At 45.6% G+C, this 26,020-nt stretch overlaps 1 protein-coding gene across 2 annotated transcripts in view; it reads right to left on the bottom strand.

Annotated features, from left to right (window-relative positions):
- Positions 1-26,020, bottom strand: part of LOC106572907 (CDK5 and ABL1 enzyme substrate 2) — a 139,084-nt gene that overhangs the window by 86,253 nt on the left and 26,811 nt on the right. Inside the window, exons 3-6 of one of the 2 annotated variants that reach the window (XM_045696503.2) lie at positions 22,565-22,642; positions 14,592-14,694; positions 7,154-7,310; positions 1,194-1,291 (exon numbers count right to left, since the gene is read on the bottom strand). In XM_045696503.2, the coding sequence (XP_045552459.2) occupies positions 1,194-1,291; positions 7,154-7,310; positions 14,592-14,694; positions 22,565-22,642 (436 nt within the window). The remainder of the gene's footprint in view (positions 1-1,193; positions 1,292-7,153; positions 7,311-14,591; positions 14,695-22,564; positions 22,643-26,020) is intronic. The other variant, XM_045696504.2, reaches the window with a different exon arrangement.

Genomic DNA, 26,020 nt, shown 5'->3' on the forward strand with positions numbered 1-26,020 from the left:
TTCCTAGCTCCAACAGTACAGTAGTATCTAACTAAATGCTTGTGTTCCCAGCTCCAACAGTGCAGTAGTATCTAACTAAATGCTTGTGTTCCCAGCTCCCACAGTACAGTAATATCTAACTAAATGCTTGTGTTCCTAGCTCCAACAGTGCAGTAATATCTAACTAAATGCTTGTGTTCCCAGCTCCAACAGTGCAGTAATATCTAACTAAATGCTTGTGTTCCCAGCTCCAACAGTGCAGTAATATCTAACTAAATGCTTGTGTTCCTAGCTCCAACAGTAATATCTAACTAAATGCTTGTGTTCCCAGCTCCAACAGTATAGTAGTATCTAACAATTTACAACAATACACACTAATCTAACAGTAAAATAGGAAGGGAGTGGAGACTAACAATGCAGCAAAATACCTCCTCTATCCATCTCTCATTCTCTCTCTCCTCCATCTCTCATTCTCTCTTCTCTCGCTATCTCATTCTCTATGTCTCTCCTCTTCTCTCTATCTCTCCTCCTCTTTCCATCTCTCGCTCGCTCTCTCTCATCTCATTCTCTGACTCTCCTCTTCTCTCTATCTCTCCTCCTCTATCCGTCTCTCATTCTCTCTCTCCTCCATCTCTCATTCTCTCCTCCTCCCTCCATCTCTCATTCTCTCTTCATCTCATTCTCTCTTCTCTCGCTCTCTCTCCATCTCATTCTCTGACTCTCCTCTTCTCTCTATCTCTCCTCCTCTATCCATCTCTCATTCTCTCTCTCCTCCATCTCTCATTCTCTCTCCTCCTCCCTCCATCATTCTCTCTCCTTCTCCCTCCATCTCTCTTCATCTCATTCTCTCTTCTCTCGCTCGCTCGCTCTCTCCATCTCATTCTCTGTCTCTCCTCTTCTATCCATCTCTCATTCTCTCTCTCCTCCATCTCTCATTCTCTCTTCATCTCATTCTCTCTCCTCCCCTTCTCTCTCTCCTCCTCCTCCTCCTCCTCCTACTACCTCTTCCTCCATCTATTTCTCATTCTCCCTCTTCATCCACCCCCCATCTCTCTCTCTCACCATGTATGAGGTGAAAATAAGGTGTGTGTGTGTGTGTGTCTCTCTCTCTCACCATGTATGAGGTGAAAATAAGGTGTGTGTGTGTGTGTGTGTGTCTCTCTCTCTCACCATGTATGAGGTGAAAATAAGGTGTGTGTGTGTGTGTCTCTCACCATGTATGAGGCGAAAATCAGGACTCTCTTGTGTTTCCCACAGGGCCACTGGGGGTCACTCAGAAGGTTGGGGTCATAGTCTGATGTGTCATCCACACCTGGAGAGGACAGAAACATACACGTAAATACATATACATGAATACACAGTGGTTAAACTCAACTATACTAATTGATTAATAAAAACATACTTTTCAATAAAATAAAATTAAAAAACGGTATAATCTTTGTAAATGATATCATAAATAGGACTGGTGGAGTTATGTCACACATGTAGCTAACATAAATCTATGGAAATGTCTGCTCTACCCAAAATTACAAACAACTAATTGCAGCATTAACTAAAAAATGCAAGAGGCAAGTAGAAGTGGCCCTCCTGCCTCTCTGCCCCTCTGCCTCTCTGCCCCTCGGTCTCTCTGCCCCTCGGTCTCTCTGCCCCTCGGTCTCTCTGCCCCTCGGTCTCTCTGCCCCTCGGTCTCTCTGCCCTCTGTTATTTACAGCAGTCCCAGGGGGAAGAGACAGGACAGCAGTCCCGGGGGAAGAGACAGGACAGCAGTCCCGGGGGAAGAGACAGGACAGCAGCCCCAGGGGGAAGAGACAGGACAGCAGTCCCAGGGGGAAGAGACAGGACAGCAGTCCCAGGGGGAAGAGACAGGACAGCAGTCCCGGGGGAAGAGACAGGACAGCAGTCCCAGGGGGAAGAGACAGGACAGCAGTCCCAGGGGGAAGAGACAGGACAGCAGTCCCAGGGGGAAGAGACAGGACAGCAGTCCCAGGGGGAAGAGACAGGACAGCAGCCCCAGGGGGAAGAGACAGGACAGCAGTCCCAGGGGGAAGAGACAGGACAGCAGTCCCAGGGGGAAGAGACAGGACAGCAGTCCCAGGGGGAAGAGACAGGACAGCAGTCCCAGAGGGAAGAGACAGGACAGCAGCCCCAGAGGGAAGAGACAGGACAGCAGCCCCAGAGGGAAGAGACAGGACAGCAGTCCCAGGGGGAAGAGACAGGACAGCGCAGGGAGAAAATAAACACGTCACACACTACAGCACCTTTAGAAAGTATTCAGACCCCTTGACTTGTTCCACATTTTGTTACGTTACAACCTTATTCTAAAATGGATAAAATAAAAACAATTCCTCAGTAATCTACACACTACACCCCATAATGACAAAGTGAAAACAGGTTTTTATACATTTTTGCAAATGTATTGATAATTAAAAACAGAAATACCTTATTTACATAAGTATTCAGACCGTTTGCTATGAGACTCAAAATTGAGCTCAGGTGCATCCTGCTTCCATTGATCATCCTTGAGATGATTCTACAACTTGATTGCACATACATTTACATTACATTTAAGTCATTTAGCAGACGCTCTTATCCAGAGCGACTTACAAATTGGTGCATTCACCTTATGATATCCAGTGGAACAACCACTTTACAATAGTGCATCTAAATCTTTTAAGGGGGGGGGGGGGGTTAGAAGGATTACTTTATCCTATCCTAGGTATTCCTTAAAGAGGTGGGGTTTCAGGTGTCTCCGGAAGGTGGTGATTGACTCCGCTGTCCTGGCGTCGTGAGGGAGCTTGTTCCACCATTGGGGTACCAGAGCAGTGAACAGTTTTGACTGGGCTGAGCGGGAACTGTGCTTCCTCAGAGGTAGGGAGGCGAGCAGGCCAGAGGTGGATGAACGCAGTGCCCATGTTTGGGTGTAGGGCCTGATCAGAGCCTGAAGGTATGGAGGTGCCGTTCCCTTCACAGCTCCGTAGGCAATCACCATGGTCTTGTAGCGGATGCGAGCTTCAACTGGAAGCCAGTGGAGAGAGCGGAGGAGCGGGATGACGTGAGAGAACTTGGGAAGGTTGAACACCAGACGGGCTGCGGCGTTCTGGATGAGTTGTAGGGGTTTAATGGCACAGGCAGGGAGCCCAGCCAACAGCGAGTTGCAGTAATCCAGACGGGAGATGACAAGTGCCTGGATTAGGACCTGCGCCGCTTCCTGTGTGAGGCAGGGTCGTACTCTGCGAATGTTGTAGAGCATGAACCTACAGGATCGGGTCACCGCCTTGATGTTAGTGGAGAACGACAGGGTGTTGTCCAGGGTCACGCCGAGGCTCTTAGCACTCTGGGAGGAGGACACAAGGGAGTTGTCAACCGTGATGGCGAGATCATGGAACGGGCAGTCCTTCCCCGGGAGGAAGAGCAGCTCCGTCTTGCCGAGGTTCAGCTTGAGCTGGTGATCCGTCATCCACACTGATATGTCTGAAAGACATACAGAGATGCGATTCGCCGCCTGGTTATCAGAAGGGGGAAAGGAGAAGATTCATTGTGTGTCGTCTGCATAGCAATGATAGGAGAGACCATGTGAGGATATGACAGAGCCAAGTGACTTGGTGTATAGCGAGAATAGGAGAGGGCCTAGAACAGAGCCCTGGGGGACACCAGTGGTGAGAGCGCATGGTGCGGAGACAGATTCTCGCCACGCCACCTGGTAGGAGCGACCTGTCAGGTAGGACGCAATCCAAGCGTGGGCCGCGCCGGAGATGCCCAACTCGGAGAGGGTGGAGAGGAGGATCTGATGGTTCACAGTATCAAAGGCAGCAGATAGGTCTAGAAGGATGAGAGCAGAGGAGAGAGAGTTAGCTTTAGCAGTGCGGAGAGCCTCCGTGACACAGAGAAGAGCAGTCTCAGTTGAATGCCCAGTCTTGAAACCTGACTGATTAGGATCAAGAAGGTCATTCTGAGAGAGATAGCAGGAGAGCTGGCCAAGGACGGCACGTTCAAGAGTTTTGGAGAGAAAAGAAAGAAGGGATACTGGTCTGTAGTTGTTGACATCGGAGGGATCGAGTGTAGGTTTTTTCAGAAGGGGTGCAACTCTCGCTCTCTTCAAGACGGAAGGGACGTAGCCAGCGGTCAAGGATGAGTTGATGAGCGAGGTGAGGAAGGGGAGAAGGTCTCCGGAAATGGTCTGGAGAAGAGAGGAGGGGATAGGGTCAAGTGGGCAGGTTGTTGGGCGGCCGGCCGTCACAAGACGCGAGATTTCATCTGGAGAGAGAGGGGAGAAAGAGGTCAAAGCACAGGGTAGGGCAGTGTGAGCAGGACCAGCGGTGTCGTTTGACTTAGCAAACGAGGATCGGATATCGTCAACCTTCTTTTCAAAATGGTTGACGAAGTCATCCGCAGAGAGGGAGGAGGGGGGGGAGGATTCAGGAGGGAGGAGAAGGTAGCAAAGAGCTTCCTAGGGTTAGAGGCAGATGCTTGGAATTTAGAGTGGTAGAAAGTGGCTTTAGCAGCAGAGACAGAAGAGGAGAATGTAGAGAGGAGGGAGTGAAAGGATGCCAGGTCCGCAGGGAGGCGAGTTTTCCTCCATTTCCGCTCGGCTGCCCGGAGCCCTGTTCTGTGAGCTCGTAGTGAGTCGTCGAGCCACGGAGCAGGAGGGGAGGACCGAGCCGGCCTGGAGGATAGGGGACAGAGAAAATCAAAGGATGCAGAAAGGGAGGAGAGGAGGGTTGAGGAGACAGAATCAGGAGATAGGTTGGAGAAGGTTTGAGCAGAGGGAAGAGATGATAGGATGGAAGAGGAGAGAGTAGCGGGAGAGAGAGAGCGAAGGTTGGGACGGCGCAATACCATCCGAGTAGGGGCAGAGTTAGAAGTGTTGGATGAGAGCAAGAGGGAAAAGGATACAAGGTAGTGGTCGGAGATTTGGAGGGGAGTTGCAATGAGATTAGTGGAAGAACAGCATCTAGTAAAGATGAGGTCAAGCGTATTGCCTGCCTTGTGAGTAGGGGGGGGAAGGTGAGAGGGTGAGGTCAAAAGAGGAGAGGAGTGGAAAGAAGGAGGCAGAGAGGAATGAGTCAAAGGTAGACGTGGGGAGATTAAAGTCACCCAGAACTGTGAGAGGTGAGCCATCCTCAGGAAAGGAACTTATCAAGGCGTCAAGCTCATTGATGAACTCTCCAAGGGAACCTGGAGGGCGATAAATGATAAGGATGTTAAGCTTGAAAGGGCTGGTAACTGTGACAGCATGGAATTCAAATGAGGAGATAGACAGATGGGTCAGGGGAGAAAGAGAGAATGTCCACTTGGGAGAGATGAGGATTCCAGTGCCACCACCCCGCTGGCTCGATGCTCTAGGGCTATGCGAGAACACGTGGGCAGACGAAGAGAGAGCAGTAGGAGTAGTAGTGTTATCTGTGGTAATCCATGTTTCCGTCAGCGCCAGGAAGTCTAGGGACTGGAGGGTAGCATAGGCTGAGATGAACTCAGCCTTGTTGGCCGCAGACCGGCAGTTCCAGAGGCTGCCGGAGACCTGGAACTCCACGTGGGTCGTGCGCGCTGGGACCACCAGGTTAGAGTGGCAGCGGCCACGCGGTGTGAAGCGTTTGTATGGCCTGTGCAGAGAGGAGAGAACAGGGATAGACAGACACATAGTTGACAAGCTGCAGAAGTGTTGTTTCTTGTATTATTGTCTCGTGTCTTTAGAGAACTGTTTCACTTTGATATCCTTTTTCTTCTGTCCTTGATTTGATTTTTCACATGATTTGGAAAGGCACACGCCTGTCTATATAAGGTCCCACAGTTGACAGTGCATGTCAGAGAAAAAACGAAGCCATGAGTTTGAATGAATTGTCCGTAGAGCTCTGAGACAGGATTGTGTCGAGGCACAGATCTGGGGAAGGATACCAAAACATTTCTGTAGCATTGAATGTCCCCAGTGGCCTCCATCATTATTAAATGGAAGAAGTTTGGAACCACCAAGACTCTTCCTAGAGCTGGCCGTCTGGCCAAACTGAGCAATCTGTGAAGGGCCTTGATCAGGGAGGTGACCAAGAACCTGATGGTCACTCTGACAGAGATCTAGAGTGTCTCTGTGGAGATGGGAGAACGTTCAAGAAGGACAACCATCTCTGCAGCACTCCACCAATCAGGTTTTTATGGTAGTGACCAGACGGAAGCCACTCCTCAGTATAAGGCACATGACAGCCCACTTGGAGAAACAAGATTCTCTGGTCTGATGAAACCAAGATTTAACTCTTTGGCCTGAATGCCAAGCGTCATGTCTGGATGAAACATGGCACCATCCCTAGGGTGAAGCATGGTGGTGGCAGCATCATGCTGTGGGGATGTTTTTCAGTGGCAGGGACTGCGAGACTAGTCAGGATCGAGGCAAAGATGAACGGAGCAAAGTACAGAGAGATCCTTGATGAAAACCTGCTCCAGAGAGCTCAGGACCTCAGACTGGGGTGAAAGTTCACCTTCCAACAGGACAACGACCCTAGGCACATATCCAAGACAACGCAGGAGTGGCATCAGTACAAGTTTCTGAATGTCCTTGAGTCCTGAGCTCTCCCAGCCATAGCCTGGACTTGAACCCGATTGATCATCTCTGGAGAGACCTGAAAATAGTTTTTTAACAACGCTCCCCATCCAACCTGACAGAGCTTGAGAGGATCTGCAGAGAAGAATGGGAGAAACTCCCCAAATACAGGTGTGCCAAGCTTGTAGCGTCATACCCAAGAAGACTCAATGCTGTAATCACTGCCAAAGGTGCTTCAATAAAGTACTGAGTAAAAGGTCTGAATACTTATGTAAATGTGATATTTCAGTTTTTTTTATTTAATGAATTAGCAAACATTTCTAAAAACCTGTTTTTGCTTTGTCATTATGGGGTATTGTGTGGAGATAGACGAGGGCCATTTTTTTTAAAGAATAAGGCTGTAACGTAACAGAATGTGGAAATAGTCAAGGGGTCTGAATACTTTTCGAAGGCACTGTATATTACCCTGTAAATTAGTATTATTGTCTCTGAAGCATCGTTTCCAGCTGCTACTCCACAGGACATTTCAGCACATCAAGGCAGAGCACCACAGACAACCCTGCATGACAGGGCACAGTAAAGCCACCGTTCAAGCCATACAGTTCATAGCCCTGTGGACAGCATGTAGGGGTTAGAGCTAGTTCTTACCCAGGTCCAGTCCCACGTTGCTGTTTAGCCTAGTTGGGGTGTAGTTTCTGTTCCGGGTCACCTGGTTGAGGGGCACCTGGATCGTAATGTCCACCGTGGGGGTCTTCTGGCGGACCAGGGCGTTGGTCGGGTATAGAAACTGGGCATATGACACCGTCTATGGAGGAAGATCAATCAACCAGTCAATAAATTAACCAATCAATCAATCAATCAATCACAGTGCCTTGCAAAAGTATTCATCCCCCTTGGCGTTTTTCCTATTTTGTTTCATTACAACCTGTAATTTAAATTGATTTTTATTTGGATTTCATGTAATGGACAAACACAAAATAGTCCAAATTGGTCAAGTGAAATGAAAAAAATTACTTGTTTCAAAGAATTCTAAAAAATAAAACGAAAAAATGGTGTTTGCATATGTATTCACCCCCTTTGCTATGAAGCCCCTAAATAAGATCTGGTGCAACCAATTACCTTCAGAAGTCACATGATTAGTTAAATAAAGTCCACCTATGTGCAATCTAAGTGTCACATGATCTGTCACATGATCTCAGTATATATACACCTGTTCTGAAAGGCCCTGCAACACCACCAAGCAAGTGGCACCATGAAACTGGTGCCACAGCTAAAACTGGCGAGTGTAGAGAGTAGAGGGATATTGTTATCCACGTCGGCACCAACGATGTTAGGATGAAACAGTCAGAGGTCACCAAGCGCAACATAGCTTCAGCGTGTAAATCAGCTAGAAAGATGTGTCGGCATCGATTCATTGTCTCTGGCCCCCTCCCAGTTAGGGGGAGTGATGAGCTCTACAGCAGAGTCTCACAACTCAATCGCTGGTTGAAAACTGTATTCTGCCCCTCCCAAAAGATAGAATTTGTAGATAACTGGCCTTCTTTCTGAGACTCACCCACAAACAGGACCAAGCCTGGCCTGTTGAGGAGTGACGGACTCCATCCTAGCTGGAGGGGTGCTCTCATCTTATCTACGAACATAGACAGGGCTCTAACTCCTCTAGCTCCACAATGAAATAGGGTGCAGGCCAGGCAGCAGGCTGTTAGCCAGCCTGCTAGTTTAGTGGAGTCTGCCACTAGCACAGTCAGTGTAGTCAGCTCAGCTTTCCCCATTGAGACCGTGTCTGTGCCTCGATCTAGGTTGGGCAAAATTAAAGATGGCGGTGTTCGCTTTAGCAATCTCACTAGTATAAAGACCTCCTCCATTCCTGCCATTATTGAAAGAGATTGTGATACCTCACATCTCAAAATTGGGTTACTTAATGTTAGATCCATTGCTTAAAGAAAAAAATAAGCAAACATGTTTGGTGTTCCCATATTCCAAAAGGAATGTTCCAAAAGGAATATTCCAAAAGGCATGTGGGAGACTCTGGTCAGATGAGACTAAAATTGAGCTTTTTGGCCATCAAGTAAAAACCTTATGTCTGGCGCAAACCCAACACTTCTCATCACCCCGAGAACACCATCCCCACAGTGAAGCATGGTTGTGGCAGCATCATGCTGTGGGGGATGTTTTTCATCGGCAGGGACTGGGAAACTAGTCAGAATTGAAGGAATGATGGATGGCGCTAAATACAGGGAAATTCTTGAGGGAAACCTGTTTCAGTCTTCCAGACTGAGTTATTACCCGGTACCCCGTATATATAGCCAAGTTATTACCTGGTACCCCGTGTATATATAGCCAAGTTATTACCCGGTACCCCGTGTATATATAGCCAAGTTATTACCCGGTACCCCAAGTATATATAGCCACATTATTACCTGGTACCCTGTGTACTGTATATAGCCAAGTTATTACCCGGTACCCTGTGTATATATAGCCAAGTTATTATCTGGTACCCCGTGTATATAGCCAAGTTATTACCTGGTACCCTGTGTATATATAGCCAAGTTATTACCCGGTACCCTGTGTATATAGCCAAGTTATTACCCGGTACCCTGTGTATATATAGCCAAGTTATTACCCGGTACCCCGTGTATATATAGCCACGTTATTACCCGGTACCCCGTGTATATATAGCCAAGTTATTACCTGGTACCCTGTGTATATATAGCCAAGTTATTACCTGGTACCCCGTGTATATATAGCCAAGTTATTACCTGGTACCCTGTGTATATATAGCCAAGTTATTACCCAGTACCCCGTGTATATATAGCCACGTTATTACCCGGTACCCTGTGTATATATAGCCACGTTATTACCCGGTACCCTGTGTATATATAGCCAAGTTATTACCCGGTACCACGTGTATATATAGCCAAGTTATTACCCGGTACCCCGTGTATATATAGCCAAGTTATTACCCGGTACCCCGTGTATATATAGCCACATTATTACCCGGTACCCCGTGTATATATAGCCAAGTTATTACCTGGTACCCCGTGTATATATAGCCAAGTTATTACCTGGTACCCCGTGAATATATAGCCACGTTATTACCTGGTACCCCGTGAATATATAGCCAAGTTATTACCTGGTACCCTGTGTATATATAGCCACGTTATTACCTGGTACCCCGTGTATATATAGCCAAGTTATTACCTGGTACCCTGTGTATATATAGCCACGTTATTACCTGGTACCCCGTGTATATATAGCCAAGTTATTACCTGGTACCCCGTGAATATATAGCCAAGTTATTACCTGGTACCCTGTGTATATATAGCCACGTTATTACCTGGTACCCCAAGTATATATGGCCAAGTTATTACCCGGTACCCCGTGTATATATAGCCAAGTTATTACCTGGTACCCCGTGTATATATAGCCACGTTATTACCTGGTACCCCGTGTATATATAGCCAAGTTATTACCTGGTACCCCGTGTATATATAGCCACATTATTACCTGGTACCCCGTGTATATATAGCCAAGTTATTACCTGGTACCCCGTGTATATATAGCCAAGTTATTACCTGGTACCCCGTGTATATATAGCCACATTATTACCTGGTACCCCGTGTATAGAGACAAATTGTGTTTATTCCTTGTGTTATTATTTATAAAAAATAAAAATAAATCACTGCATTGCTGGAAAGGGCTCTTAAGTAAGAATTTCACTGTTAGTCTACACCTGTTGTTTATGAAGCATGTGACAAATACAATTTTATTTTATGGATTTGACCTTAGAAATGGTCTGATCGCCCTCTAGTGGCCGGAGTAAGAACTGACGAAAATGCAGTCCGGGGGAGAACAATTATTCTGTCAAGGAAAAGTTTATTTTTGTAGAGGCATTCTAAAACAACAGAAACTTGACAGCGTGTAAATGACAGTGCAGGAAATGAAGAAATTGATTAAAATGTTGGACGTGAATGCTGGAATTAAATAATAACTATGCAAATGAGTAAAAGCTGTGTGCATTAAGGAAATAGTCACCTGGCTCAAATACGAGCAGTGGCGACCCGTCATTCAGGGCAGGTGGCAGAGCCCCACCTGTTTAGAGCCCCACCTTTTTGAATGTTATTTTGACATTAATATGTGTCACATATTAGTTTGCAAACAATGTAAAAAATATATATATCATTGAGTTAATAAAGCCACATACAAACATTGCCTCTTTTTAGTTTAGTTTTCTTGAGTAAGGCAGCTCCAAAATGCAGGTGTTTCAGCCTAGCTCAGTGCTTTCTGTGGTGGTGGGGCAAGCCAGCTGAAAATACGGAGCGTAGCGCCGTGATTGGCTCAGTGCGCTGTCACTCATGGGGACACTTCGTCACTGCCAAGTCTAAGGCTAATTCTAGCCCCTTGGGTGCTGCCAGAGAGTAACATTAGAAGTGCCCATCCAAGAAGGCTCAAGGTCATTGGCCACAGATAAAATGACGTCAAATCACGTTATATCTACAGTAGCTTTGATTGGACTGATCATGTCAACATCATACTTTCATAAAGTCTTAGCTAGCAAGCGGTCATCATGAATCAAGTCGACAATCTACTGGCAAATCCTTTTAAATCCTTGTCATATGAAGAGAAATAATGAAGATAACTTATAAATAAAACGTATCGGTGCTCGTCGGACATTGGACATTATACAACAAGTTGGAAATCGCAAATTCAACGAGTGGTTTGAAAGGAATCAGTGACAGTGGCTGTGTGGTTCCCAAATCTGGGATTAAGGGGCTCTTTTCCAAGTTTAAAATGATGACATTCGAATAACATTCAACATTGGCCATGCTGTCAATAAAACATGATTTGTGCCACGCGCAAATACAACTATTAACTCGGAACTGCGAAAAACTTGACTTCAGTGAGTTCAAGACAACTGGGAAGTCGGGAATAAACGAGTTCCGACTGGGAAAATACGTTTTGAACCCTCATCCAACTCGGAATTGTAAATCCGGCCTCTTTCTAGAGCTACGTCCTGAAGATCTTTCGTGTTCAAGTGAGCACAGCACAACAAGGTGAGTCCAAAAATGTATTGTATGCTGCTGCATAAATTACTTAATATGCCAGGGAGATCTGTATACTGTAGCTAAGAAAGTAATACTAACTGTATGTTGTGTAGTAAGATGTTAGTAGCCCATGTGCCTCACTTTAATAATATTTACCCCTCTTAATTCCGCCTACTGTTCTGACTTGGTTGTGCACGTGTAGCCTATAATCTGTTTTAGAGAAATGTAACCATTGAATATTGTAAGAGCTTTCATTGTCTGCTTGTATGCCCCCTTAATTTATCCTACGGTTCTGACTTGGTGTACGGGAGAACACTGTAAGAACGGCCCATATTCTGAATTCTGTCGCTGTACATTTCAAAAGTGCTGAACAAATAGTTATATTGACTACGTCCGTCCTAGCTCGCTCATTAATGTCTTAATCGAAATTACGGATTGCCTCTTATCCGCTTGTCGTCCCCTTATGCCATAGTTTGTACATCTCAATTGTCATTAGAAACCACATTTATTTAAGCAAGTCAGACATATCAGCTATGTTTTTTTTAAAAGCCAGTAAATGAGGCTGAATGAACTGTTTCACTGCCAGACAAGGCTCCGCTGATAGCCAAGTGTAGCAGTGGTAAGATGTTGGGACTCTGCTGTGGGACAGCTTTATGTAGGCCCTAACAGTTTGTGGGCACCGCTTGTCTCCGTTATAGTGCAATTCATGTATTGTTTAGTGTTGTGTTGTGTAGTGGCTGTGCAGGCATGCATCCAACTTAATTTTTGTTTTGCCCCACCAAGATTTACATGCTAAAATCTCCACTGAATACAAGCTCTAAGAAGTGCCTGTTATGTTCAGTGATTTCAAGTGGAACTGACAGCGTTTTAACTTCTTTGCAGATATGAAACAAACAGACAATCAGTCAAAAATATCAAATTCCGCGGCCTCCCGAGTGGCGCAGCTGTCTAAGGAACTGTAAGGAGCCTAACGTTAGCTAGCTAGCTAGGAGGATGTCATGTCATTGGAGGAGTGACTGACCTTTCCCCCCTCATATCGTTTTTTCATTGGCTACACAGCTAGAGCTGCAGGTGTCATTTGGTCAGCTAGTAAGAAATGTGAATCACTTTGCTATGCTAGCATATGCTGAACTTGAACGACCGTTATCCAGTTATATGTCTTGCTTTCGCAAATTCACTCTGGCTATCTACCCGTTGAATATGACCGATATCAGTAAACTTAAGCAAAGAAAGTAATAGTTAGTCAAGAACGCTCTAGATATGATGAAAACAGCCTAACAGCCTCTGCTAGGGAGAGTAAAATGATCAGAGTGAGCTGTTCTCTAATTTGTGTCTGGAAATAGCTAGCAAGCTAGCCAACTTTAGCCAGTTAGCTTGGGTGCTTGGTTGGGACAAACATGCGTTGGCAGGCAAGCTGCAGAAGGACGAAGTAGGCTACAATTCCCCATAGTTGATCAATTTTAACGGCCAACTAGCTGAAAAAGTATGCAGATTTATCTAATGTTTCTTTCTTTACATTTTAGCTCATCTCTCTCTGGCTAGCATTAGTTGTTGATCTTGTTGTTGTTGATGTGCGTAACTCTGAGGGAGAAAGAGAGAGCCAACCTTTTCATGGTTGTTTGATCAATAGTTCCCAAATGTAAGAGGACTCCCGTGGTGTTTATATACAATATTTTGCAGAAATCCATTCAGGTGTATTTTGTGGTTTTTGGTGAATTTGTTCTAATGATCTAAAGTCGTGCTGTTGCTACTGATGACAGGCCCTACTTCCTGTAAACACACAGTCCAGTTCATAGTGAATGATGACAGACCCTACTTCCTGTAAACACACAGTCCAGTTCATAGTGAATGATGACAGGTCCTACTGCCTGTAAACACACAGTCCAGTTCATAGTGAATGATGACAGGCCCTACTGCCTGTAAACACACAGTCCAGTTCATAGTGAATGATGGCAGGTCCTACTGCCTGTAAACACACAGTCCAGTTCATAGTGAATGATGACAGGTCCTACTGCCTGTAAACACACAGTCCAGTTCATAGTGAATGATGGCAGGTCCTACTGCCTGTAAACACACAGTCCAGTTCATAGTGAATGATGACAGGTCCTACTGCCTGTAAACACACAGTCCAGTTCATAGTGAATGATGACAGGTCCTACTGTAAACACACAGTCCAGTTCATAGTGAATGATGGCAGGTCCTACTGCCTGTAAACACACAGTCCAGTTCATAGTGAATGATGACAGGTCCTACTGCCTGTAAACACACAGTCCAGTTCATAGTGAATGATGGCAGGTCCTACTGTAAACACACAGTCCAGTTCATAGTGAATGATGGCAGGTCCTACTGCCTGTAAACACACAGTCCAGTTCATAGTGAATGATGACAGGTCCTACTGCCTGTAAACACACAGTCCAGTTCATAGTGAATGATGACAGGCCCTACTTCCTGTAAACACACAGTCCAGTTCATAGTGAATGATGGCCGGACCGTGTGGCAAATTGCTTGTTTGTATAAAGACCTATTGTAGCTCTGATTGGCTATAGCGCACCGGTCTGTGTAGACTCCGGTCCTGGAAGAGACAGATGTTTTTAATTCGGTTTTATTTACTGCAGTGTCTATTAATTGTCCAAACGCACGGCCGCTTTACCACTCTATATTGCTCTAGAATTTTCACGAATGCCTCAGTATATGAAAACGTGAAAATGATCATATTGAAGTGCTCGCTTCTTCCTGGGGGTGTACGTGAACAGGTTTTAATGAGATTTCATGTTGCTGAAATGCTGTCAGTTCCACTTTAAACAAACATCTGTGTTATTAAGTCAAGTTGTACAGTATTTATGTCCAAATGACACCTACAGTGGAACATTTAAAAAACTTACAATAGAAGATACACAACAACAACAACAAAAAAACATTGAAATGTTTTCTTGGTAACATGTTTTCGTTCAGCTCAAACGTTTATGTGATATGAAAAACAAATACAAGTAAATCCCAAACCTCCTTTGGGGGGGGGGGGATAAGTACAGTGTGTCCAGTACCTTGCCGTAGGGCTCCAGTTCAAACCCTTCGAGTCCAGGCATCATCTCCAGACTGGTAGAGATGTTCCCTGATGAATGCCTATACCTGTCCAACTTGGGGTCACTGTAGAGAGAGAGAGAGAGAGAGAGAGAGAGAGAGAGAGAGAGAGAGAGAGAGAGAGAGAGAGAGAGAGAAAGAGAGTCGGAGAGAGAGAGAATAAAAATGAGGAGAGAAAGAGAGATGAAAATTACTTTAGAGCTTTAAGACCCCACCAGTCCCATAGCATTTAACAGTCACTAATGGGATCCATGAAAGAGTCCAGACACAGCAGAGAGGGAGAGTTCCAGACAGAGCAGAGAGGTAGAGGGAGAGTTCCAGACACAGGAGACAGGTTATGGTCGTTAAATTAAGTCTGGAATTATGATAGCCTGAACCATGTCTTTGGACGGGGGAAGAACTTCAAAGTGGAGCTCTTCCTAGACTAGGCAGATCACCATTCATTATTCATGATGGCAGACAGTTGTACAGTAGTATAATCTGTCAGGCAGTAAGCCCTACTGGTGCTTTTTGAGGTCGATTTAGCTTCGGTTTAATTATTAAAATCACGACTTCATTATGTGAGCTGACTGCTTTAACACTGAACAAAACAACTAAGAAAAGTCCCATGGCGATAGTCACTGCCCATTAATTAACCATCAGCTATTCACATATATTACATTTGTTTTATTTGATGACTTTATTATTTCATTCCAAGTCATCATCTCATCTCTATAGAGCTGCTGTCTATGTTGTCTGACAAAAAACAACAACTATTTTAGTAGTTAATCGAAGTAAATAAAGCTTTTATGACAGCCGAATAGCAACACCTGGAGAAGCAACTGCTCTCCCTCTTGATCGTGTCTCTTATGTAGCAGAAAATAAAACAGACCCGGACAAGTAGTCACACAATGGATTATGGTCATTGTAGTTCATTATCACGTTTTCTGCTGTAAACTATGTAGAACATTTGGCCTGTTGGAAACTACATCACACCGTTCGGCCATGATCAGATTTATCTCTAGAGAAACTGCAGCGCAATGTGCATATTATAGATAAACACGGCAGGTCTTAACGTGACCGTGACCTGGAATCAGGCACAGCTGTACCTTCTTACTTTACTGTTAAATTCTCTACTTTAACCTGACAACGGCTGTATTATTCTTTATTTTCATTCTATAAAACATTTTGGATTTGCTTGGTTGGCCATTTTTTTTAAATATAAAAAGCATGAGCTGATGCACACCAAGAGAATATTATTTAGTGTAGTAGAGAAAACGGCCAAGAAACTGTAATAAATAAAGAGAGTTGCACACTCTATATAAATAAACTCCCAATCATTTATGGGGTTAAAACCCCAATGTTGCGGCATCACTGTGCCTTCTTTTAAGGTGGCCATTTTTAAACATACTTCCTTGTTTGTCTCAATCAACAAAACGTCGTCATACCTAAAAACACTTTTCATTCTAAAACGTAAAAATTTATAAACAGATAAACTGTCGCATGGAACGTACGCCACGACGATCAGCCAACGAGCTGATTCCAAATGGACTTCCTTCAACTAGCTAACTAACCCTGCTTTTAAAATGCTGGAAGGCAAATTACGTTTCATCCCCTGGCCAAGGAACAGGTTAGACGAACCTCATTGTTTCAGGCCGTGTCGATGATGAAAAGCCGCGGGCTCAGGTTACTTGATACATTTATGTGTTAAAGCACTTTATCATCCATAAGTTTCTTTGCATAAAGCTTGCTAGTTAGCTTGTAGTAAGAACTAGTGAGTTGTATACGTTTCAATAACAGCTATACTATTCTTCTGCATTTGGGTATTATGCAAACCTTGAGATTCCACCAAGTAGGTGTAGATATCGCCATACGGTACTTTGGGCTATTTGAAAGGGTTGTATATTCCCAGCTGGTATCTGACAAGTTGAAAGGACATAGTCAAGAAGAATCAACTTTTCTAAATACCTACACCGTTCAAGGGTAGGCAAAGACTGGAAGTAGTTATGCAGCGTACAGTGCATTCGGGAAGTATTCAGACACCTTGACTTTTTCCACATTTTGTTACGTTACGGTCTTATTCCAAAATAGATTAAATTGTAATTTTTCCCTCATCAATTTACACACAATACTCCCTAATGACAAAGCAAAAACAAGTTTAGACATTTTTGCTAATTAATAAAAAATAAACTGAAATATCACATTTGCATAAGTATTCAGACCCTTTACTCAGTACTTTATTGAAGCACCTTTGTCAGCGATTACAGCCTTGAGTCTTCTTGGGTATGACGCTACAAGCTTGGCACACCTGTATTTGGGGAGTTTCTCCCATTCTTCTCTGCAGATCCTCTCAAGCTCTGTCAGGTTGGATGGGGAGCGTCGCTGCACAGCTATTTTCTGGTCTCTCCAGAGATGTTGGATCAGGTACAAGTCCGGGCTCAAGCCACTCCTGCGTTGTCTTGGCTGTGCGCTGTGGGTCGTTGTCCTGTTGGTAGGTGAACCTTCGCCCCAGTCTGAGGTCCTGAGTTCTCTGGAGCAGGTTTTCAACAAGGATCTCCGTACTTTGCGCCGTTCATCTTTGCCTCGATCCTGACTAGTGTCCCATTCCCTTCCACTGAAAAACATCCCCACAGCATGATGCTGCCACCACCATGCTTCACCGTAAAGATGGTGCCAGGTTTCCTCCAGACTTGACGCTCGACATTCCTGCCAAATAGTTCAATCTTGGTTTCATCAGACCAGAGAATCTTGTAACTCATGGTCTGAGAGTCCTTTAGGTGTCTTTTGGCAAACAAAGACTGTCATGTGCCTTTTACTGAGGAGTGGCTTCTGTGTGGCCACTCTACCATAAAGACCTGATTGGTGAAGTGCTGCAGAGATGGTTGTCCTTCTGGAAGGTTCTCCCATCTTCACAGAGGAACTCTGGAGCTCTGTCAGAGTGACCATCAGATTCTTGGTCACCTCCCTGACCAAGGCCCTTCACAGATTGCTCAGTTTGGCCCGGTGGCCAGCTCTAGGAAGAGTCTTGGTGGTTCCAAACTTCTTCCATTTAAGAATGATGGAGGCCACTGTGTTCTTGGGGACTTTCAATGCTGGAGAAATGTTTTCGTACCATTCCCCAGATCTGTGCCTCAACACAATCCTGTCTCGGAGCTCCACGGACAATTCCTTCGACCTCATGGCTTGGTTTTTTTCTCTGACATGCACTGTTAACTGTAGGACCTTAAATAGACAGGTGTGTGCCTTTCCAAATCATGTCCAATCAATTGAATTTACCACAGGTGTACTCCAATCAAGTTGTAGAAACATCTCAAGAATGATCAATGGGAACAGGAAGCACCTGAGATCAATTTCAAGTGTCATAGCAATGGGTCTGAATACTTATGTAAATAAGGTATTTCTGTTTTCGCTTTGTCATTATGGGGTATTGTGTGCTGATTGCTGAGGATTTATTTATTTATTTAATCCATTTTAGAATAAGGCTGTAACGTAACAAAATGTGGAAAAAGTCAAGGGGTCTGCTGTATCTAAGACTAGAGAATTAGATTCAGATTAACTTCTAGCTAGCCAGCAAAAAAAACTAGGGGTAAACAAACAGTGACGTAAGTATTATGTGATAGCTTTACTGTCAGTGTTAGCAGGTCGGGTAACACATTAGATTGGCAGAACAGGTATCATGCAAATAATTTGTTGTTGTGACAACTGTTGTTAATAATGAAGAGGCTGCTGAAAACATTTATTGAAACGAAGAGAAAAAAAAAGTGTCAGTAAAGTTTGCTTAGGAGGACACCAAAGTTAGTCTAATTACATGGCAGTAACAGGACTATCCTAGGATAACACCAAAGTTAGTCTAATTACATGGCAGTAACAGGACTATCCTAGGATAACACCAAAGTTAGTCTAATTACATGGCAGTAACAGGACTATCCTAGGATGACACCAAAGTTAGTCTAATTACATGGCAGTAACAGGACTATCCTAGGATAACACCAAAGTTAGTCTAATTACATGGCAGTAACAGGACTATCCTAGGATGACACCAAAGTTAGTCTAATTACATGGCAGTAACAGGACTATCCTAGGATGACACCAAAGTTAGTCTAATTACATGGCAGTAACAGGACTATCCTAGGATGACACCAAAGTTAGTCTAATTACATGGCAGTAACAGGACTATCCTAGGATGACACCAAAGTTAGTCTAATTACATGGCAGTAACAGGACTATCCTAGGATGACACCAAAGTTAGTCTAATTACATGGCAGTAACAGGACTATCCTAGGATGACACCAAAGTTAGTCTAATTACATGGCAGTAACAGGACTATCCTAGGATGACACCAAAGTTAGTCTAATTACATGGCAGTAACAGGACTATCCTAGGATAACACCAAAGTTAGTCTAATTACATGGCAGTAACAGGACTATCCTAGGAGGACACCAAAGTTAGTCTAATTACATGGCAGTAACAGGACTATCCTAGGATGACACCAAAGTTAGTCTAATTACATGGCAGTAACAGGACTATCCTAGGATGACACCAAAGTTAGTCTAATTACATGGCAGTAACAGGACTATCCTAGGATGACACCAAAGTTAGTCTAATTACATGGCAGTAACAGGACTATCCTAGGATGACACCAAAGTTAGTCTAATTACATGGCAGTAACAGGACTATCCTAGGATGACACCAAAGTTAGTCTAATTACATGGCAGTAACAGGACTATCCTAGGATGACACCAAAGTTAGTCTAATTACATGGCAGTAACAGGACTATCCTAGGATGACACCAAAGTTAGTCTAATTACATGGCAGTAACAGGACTATCCTAGGATAACACCAAAGTTAGTCTAATTACATGGCAGTAACAGGACTATCCTAGGAGGACACCAAAGTTAGTCTAATTACATGGCAGTAACAGGACTACTCTAGGACTGTACCCTACTCGGGGGGTGTGGTCACGTTAAGCCACGCCTCGCCGTGCGCATCTATTAAGCTCACAGAAAAAATATGAATGAAATTCAATTAAAATAATTTAACCGAAGGCAGTTCGAAAAATAAATAAAATATTTTGGGGTTAATCGCTCAGCACTAGGCCCTACTAAAGGAACAGCCATGGTAATGTAGTAGAATCTAACAGGCACTGGGCCCTACTAAAGGAACAGCCATGGTAATGTAGTAGAATCTAACAGGCACTGGGCCCTACTAAAGGAATAGCCATGGTAATGTAGTAGAATCTAGCAGGCACTGGGCCCTACTAAAGGAACAGCCATGGTAATGTAGTAGAATCTAGCAGGCACTAGGCCCTACTAAAGGAACAGCCATGGTAATGTAGTAGAATCTAACAGGCACTAGGCCCTACTAGAGGAACAGCCATGGTAATGTAGTAGAATCTAGCAGGCACTAGGCCCTACTAAAGGAACAGCCATGGTAATGTAGTAGAATCTAGCAGGCACTGGGCCCTACTAAAGGAACAGCCATGGTAATGTAGTAGAATCTAACAGGCACTAGGCCCTACTAAAGGAACAGCCATGGTAATGTAGTAGAATCTAGCAGGCACTAGGCCCTACTAAAGGAACAGCCATGGTAATGTAGTAGAATCTAACAGGCACTAGGCCCTACTAAAGGAACAGCCATGGTAATGTAGTAGAATCTAGCAGGCACTAGGCCCTACTAAAGGAACAGCCATGGTAATGTAGTAGAATCTAGCAGGCACTAGGCCCTACTAAAGGAACAGCCATGGTAATGTAGTAGAATCTAACAGGCACTAGGCCCTACTAAAGGAACAGCCATGGCAGTGCACTTTGACTGATCTGTGGCAGTGTAAAAGTACTAAACGTGTACAGGAGAAATACAGCGAAGATGAGACAGGAAGGCTGAGGCAGCTGATAACACACCATGAAGAGAGACCCAGCAAGGGTCCCAAATGGCACCCTATTCCCTTTATAGTGCACTACTTTTGACCAGGGCCCCATAGGGAATAGGGTACCATTTGGCATACAGACCCTACTAAGCTCAGAATGCTCTCTCTCTTTCACACTCTCTGTAAATAACGTAGCTGCCGTTTGTGGTTAGCAGTGTATCTGCTCTATATCAAAGTGACACCTACTGTAAGCACAGCCAGTTATACCCAAATCCAAGACAATCCTCTGTCCCGCTCTCTCTCCCTCTGTCCCGCTCTCTCCTTAGGAGACTGAGACACGCACGCAGGGAATAGAGGCTGCTTGAGGAGTCTGCTCTTTCTTTAAACTGACAGATGCTTTTAAAAGAGTCCCACAGACCAGCGTAGAGCACTCCCTACCCAGAAAACCATAATTGGTAAGAACATTTGTTAGGTCGTGGCAAATGTTCTCACAACACAAAAACTGTGAAGCCGTGGTGATGATTATAAAATGTTTGTATAAAACATTTGCCTGATGTTGCAAGAACATTCCCAGAGAACACTTTTAATCTGCTGTTTTAAAAAAGGTTCCTAGAATGTTTCATTAGGTTGTGGAAACAGAGACAGAAAAAGAGAGAGAAGCTACAGCTTCGTGCGGCAGCTTCGTGCGGCAGCTTCGTGCGGCAGCTTCGTGCGGCAGCTTCGCGCTGAAGGGTGTGTTTGTTGACTGATTCATTCTCCCTCTCTCTCCCCGTTCCGTGTTGTTCCTGTAAAATGGCTGCCCTCTACTCTCTGGGGGTGGACGTGACAGTGCAGGTAGAGTACTGGACTGTTATGTTAGTGTCTGGCCATGATCTCTGGTCTCTGGGATCAGATGGGACTGTTATGTTACTGTCTGGCCATGATCTCTGGTTATTTCTATCAGAGGAAGCCAGAATACAACAATTAAGAGGACAGGCAGAGATGGGTGAGTGAGAGAGAGGAGGGGGCGAGGGGATAAGGAGAGAGGAGGGGGTAAGGAGAGAGGAGGAGGGGGCAAGGAGAGAGGAGGAGGGGCGAGGGGTTAAGGAGAGAGAGGAGAGGGGTGAAGAGGGGGCGAGGGGTTAAGGAGAGAGGAGAGGAGGGGGCGAGGGGCTAAGGAGAGAGAGGAGAGGGGTGAAGAGGGGGCGAGGGGTTAAGGAGAGAGGAGAGGGGTGAGGAGGGGGCGAGGGGTTAAGGAGAGAGAGGAGAGGGGTGAGGAGGGGGTGAGGGGTTAAGGAGAGAGAGGAGAGGGGTGAAGAGGGGGCGAGGGGTTAAGGAGAGAGAGGAGAGGGGTGAAGAGCGGGCGAGGGGTTAAGGAGAGAGGAGAGGAATGAGGAGCGGGCGAGGGGTTAAGGAGAGAGAGGAAAGGGGTGAGACACAGGGACACATGGTGACCGCAGGAGGGGACAGAGAGCTGAGGGGTGAGAAGGGGTGAGACAGGGACACATGGAGACCCCAGGAGGGGACAGAGAGCTGAGGGGTGAGAAGGGGTGAGACAGGGACACATGGAGACCCCAGGAGGGGACAGAGAGCTGAGGGGTGAGAAGGGGTGAGACACAGGGACACATGGAGACCCCAGGAGGGGACAGAGAGCTGAGGAGGTTGTGAGAAGGACTGATGAGGGGGAGGGGAGAGGACGACGGCCTAGCTTGCAGGTCTGTGACTCAGGGAACGTAGGAATGGGTGACACACGGGGACACAGCTTGACTCCAGGATGGATGACGGGACAAAACAGTGTCTGGGTCCATTCATGACTCAGTCACAGGGTGCAATGCATTATGGATGTTCATATTTAGCATTGTTTTGCAATCTACACTATCAGCTACCAGGATGCAATGCATTATGGGTGTTCATATTTAGCATTGTTTTGCAGTCTACACCACCAGCTACCAGTAGCAATGTGTGAATGAACAGAAATGCTCAGTGCTTCATAAAATAGTGTGATCATGTGACTGAACAGCAGAGTTTGTGCTATTTAATGGTGTGAGGAAGCAGCACAGTACTGAACGTGACACACTGCTCAGCATAGTGTGAAGGGAAAACGCTGTACTGTACCTGATGTGAAAGCTCTCTCCATAGGGTAACACTGAGAAGGCTGCACACAGAGAACGCTTGGCACAGATCAACACTATCCTAGAAACAAAAACAACAGAAACAAAATGTTAGAGAGAGAGACAGAGAGAGAGAGACACACAGAGAGAGACACAGAGAGAGACAGAGACACACAGAGAGAGACAGAGAGAGACACAGAGAGAGACAGAGACACAGAGAGAGACAGAGAGAGAGAGAGAGAGAGAGAGAGACAGAGAGAGACACAGAGAGACACGGAGAGAGACACAGAGAGAGAGAGACACGGAGAGAGAGAGACAGAGAGAGACACGGAGAGAGAGAGACAGAGAGAGACACGGAGAGAGAGAGACAGAGAGAGACACAGAGAGAGAGAGAGACAGAGAGAGAGAGAGAGAGAGAGAGACAGAGAGAGAGAGAGAGACAGAGAGACACAGAGAGAGAGAGAGAGACAGAGACAGAGAGAGACACAGAGAGAGACACAGAGAGAGAGAGAGAGACAGAGAGAGAGAGAGACAGAGAGAGAGACAGACAGACAGACAGACAGACAGACAGACAGACAGACAGACAGACAGACAGACAGACAGACAGACAGACAGACAGACAGACAGACAGACAGACAGACAGACAGACAGACAGACAGACAGACAGACAGACAGACAGACAGACAGACAGACAGACAGACAGACAGACAGACAGACAGACAGACAGACAGACAGACAGACAGACAGACAGACAGACAGACAGACAGACAGACATGTCTGGCACTACATGCAATTGTACTTTTTGACTTTCATCTAAAAGTCCTCAACTTTGGCAGTATTTACCTGTGAACTGCATGTCAACACAGCACCACTGAAATAGGCTGGTGGGTAGAGTTCATTCTAGATGTTCCAGGCTACCACTGAACTGTATTAAAAGGGAAACGTCCTACACCTAGGTGGAAACAAGGGCGCTGTGTGTTGTGGTGCCCTCGCATGTCTACCTGTATCAGCTGGAGGATCAGATGTGGCCAATGGCTAACAGCTAACGTTACACAGTGCAGCTACTTCATACCATATTCCCAGAGCTGCTACTTCATACCATATTCCCAGAGCTGCTACTTCATACCATATTCCCAGAGCTGCTACTTCATACCATATTCCCAGAGCTGCTACTTCATACCATATTCCCAGAGCTGCTACTTCATACCATATTCCCAGAGCTGCTACTTCACACCATATTCCCAGAGCCAGACTGCTACTTCATACCATATTCCCAGAGCTGCTACTTCATACCATATTCCCAGAGCCAGAGCTGCTACTTCATACCATATTCCCAGAGCTGCTACTTCACACCATACTCCCAGAGCTGCTACTTCATACCATATTCCCAGAGCTGCTACTTCACACCATACTCCCAGAGCCAGTGCTCCTACTTCATACCATATTCCCAGAGCCGCTACTTCACACCATACTCCCAGAGCCAGACTGCTACTTCATACCATATTCTCAGAGCTGCTACTTCATACCATACTCCCAGAGCCAGTGCTCCTACTTCATACCATATTCTCAGAGCTGCTACTTCATACCATATTCCCAGAGCTGCTACTTCATACCATATTCCCAGAGCTGCTACTTCACACCATACTCCCAGAGCCAGTGCTCCTACTTCATACCATATTCCCAGAGCCGCTACTTCACACCATACTCCCAGAGCCAGTGCTCCTACTTCATACCATATTCTCAGAGCTGCTACTTCATACCATACTCCCAGAGCCAGTGCTCCTACTTCATACCATATTCTCAGAGCTGCTACTTCATACCATATTCCCAGAGCTGCTACTTCATACCATATTCCCAGAGCTGCTACTTCATACCATATTCCCAGAGCTGCTACTTCACACCATACTCCCAGAGCCAGTGCTCCTACTTCATACCATATTCCCAGAGCCAGAGCTGCTACTTCACACCATATTCCCAGAGCTGCTACTTCACACCATATTCCCAGAGCTGCTACTTCATACCATATTCCCAGAGCCAGAGCTGCTACTTCATACCATATTCCCAGAGCTGCTACTTCACACCATATTCCCAGAGCTGCTACTTCATACCATATTCCCAGAGCCAGAGCTGCTATTTCATACCATATTCCCAGAGCTGCTACTTCATACCATATTCCCAGAGCTGCTACTTCATACCATATTCCCAGAGCCAGAGCTGCTATTTCATACCATATTCCCAGAGCTGCTACTTCATACCATATTCCCAGAGCTGCTACTTCATACCATATTCTCAGAGCTGCTACTTCATACCATATTCTCAGAGCCAGAGCTCCTACTTCATACTATATTCCCAGAGTCAGAGCTGCTGTGTATATATACTGCTCAAAAAAATAAAGGGAACACTTAAACAACACTTCCTAGATCTGAATGAAAGAAATAATCTTATTAAATACTTTTTTCTTTACATAGTTGAATGTGCTGACAACAAAATCACAAAAATAATCAATGGAAATCCAATTTATCAACCCATGGAGGTCTGGATTTGGAGTCACACTCAAAATGAAAGTGGAAAACCACACTACAGGCTGATCCAACTTTGATGTAATGTCCTTAAAACAAGTCAAAATGAGGCTCAGTAGTGTGTGTGGCCTCCACGTGCCTGTATGACCTCCCTACAACGCCTGGGCATGCTCCTGATGAGGTGGTAGTCTGTGGTACAACGTGGCGTTGGTGGATGGAGCGAGACATGATGTCCCAGATGTGCTCAATTGGATTCAGGTCTGGGGAACGGGCGGGCCAGTCCATAGCATCAATGCCTTAGTCTTGCAGGAACTGCTGACACACTCCAGCCACATGAGGTCTAGCAATGTCTTGCATTAGAGGAACCCAGGGCCAACCACACCAGCATATGGTCTCACAAGGGGTATGAGGATCTCATCTCGGTACCTAATGGCAGTCAGGCTACCTCTGGCGAGCACATGGAGGGCTGTGCGGCCCCCCAAAGAAATGCCACCCCATACCATGACTGACCCACCGCCAAACCGGTCATGCTGGAGGATGTTGCAGGCAGCAGAACGTTCTCCACGGCGTCTCCAGACTGTCACGTCTGTCACATGTGCTCAGTGTGAACCTGCTTTCATCTGTGAAGAGCACAGGGCGCCAGTGGCGAATTTGCCAATCTTGGTGTTCTCTGGCAAATGCCAAACGTCCTGCACGGTGTTGGGCTGTAAGCACAACCCCCACCTGTGGACGTCGGGCCCTCATACCACCCTCATGGAGTCTGTTTCTGACCGTTTGAGCAGACACATGCACATTTGTGGCCTGCTGGAGGTCATTTTGCAGGGCTCTGGCAGTGCTCCTCCTGCTCCTCCTTGCACAAAGGCGGAGGTAGCGGTCCTGCTGCTGGGTTGTTGCCCTCCTACGGCCTCCTCCACGTCTCCTGATGTACTGGCCTGTCTCCT

This window comes from Salmo salar, chromosome 15 (assembly GCF_965601325.2).
Source record: "Salmo salar chromosome 15, fSalSal1, whole genome shotgun sequence".
Taxonomy (NCBI): Eukaryota; Metazoa; Chordata; class Actinopteri; order Salmoniformes; family Salmonidae; genus Salmo; species Salmo salar.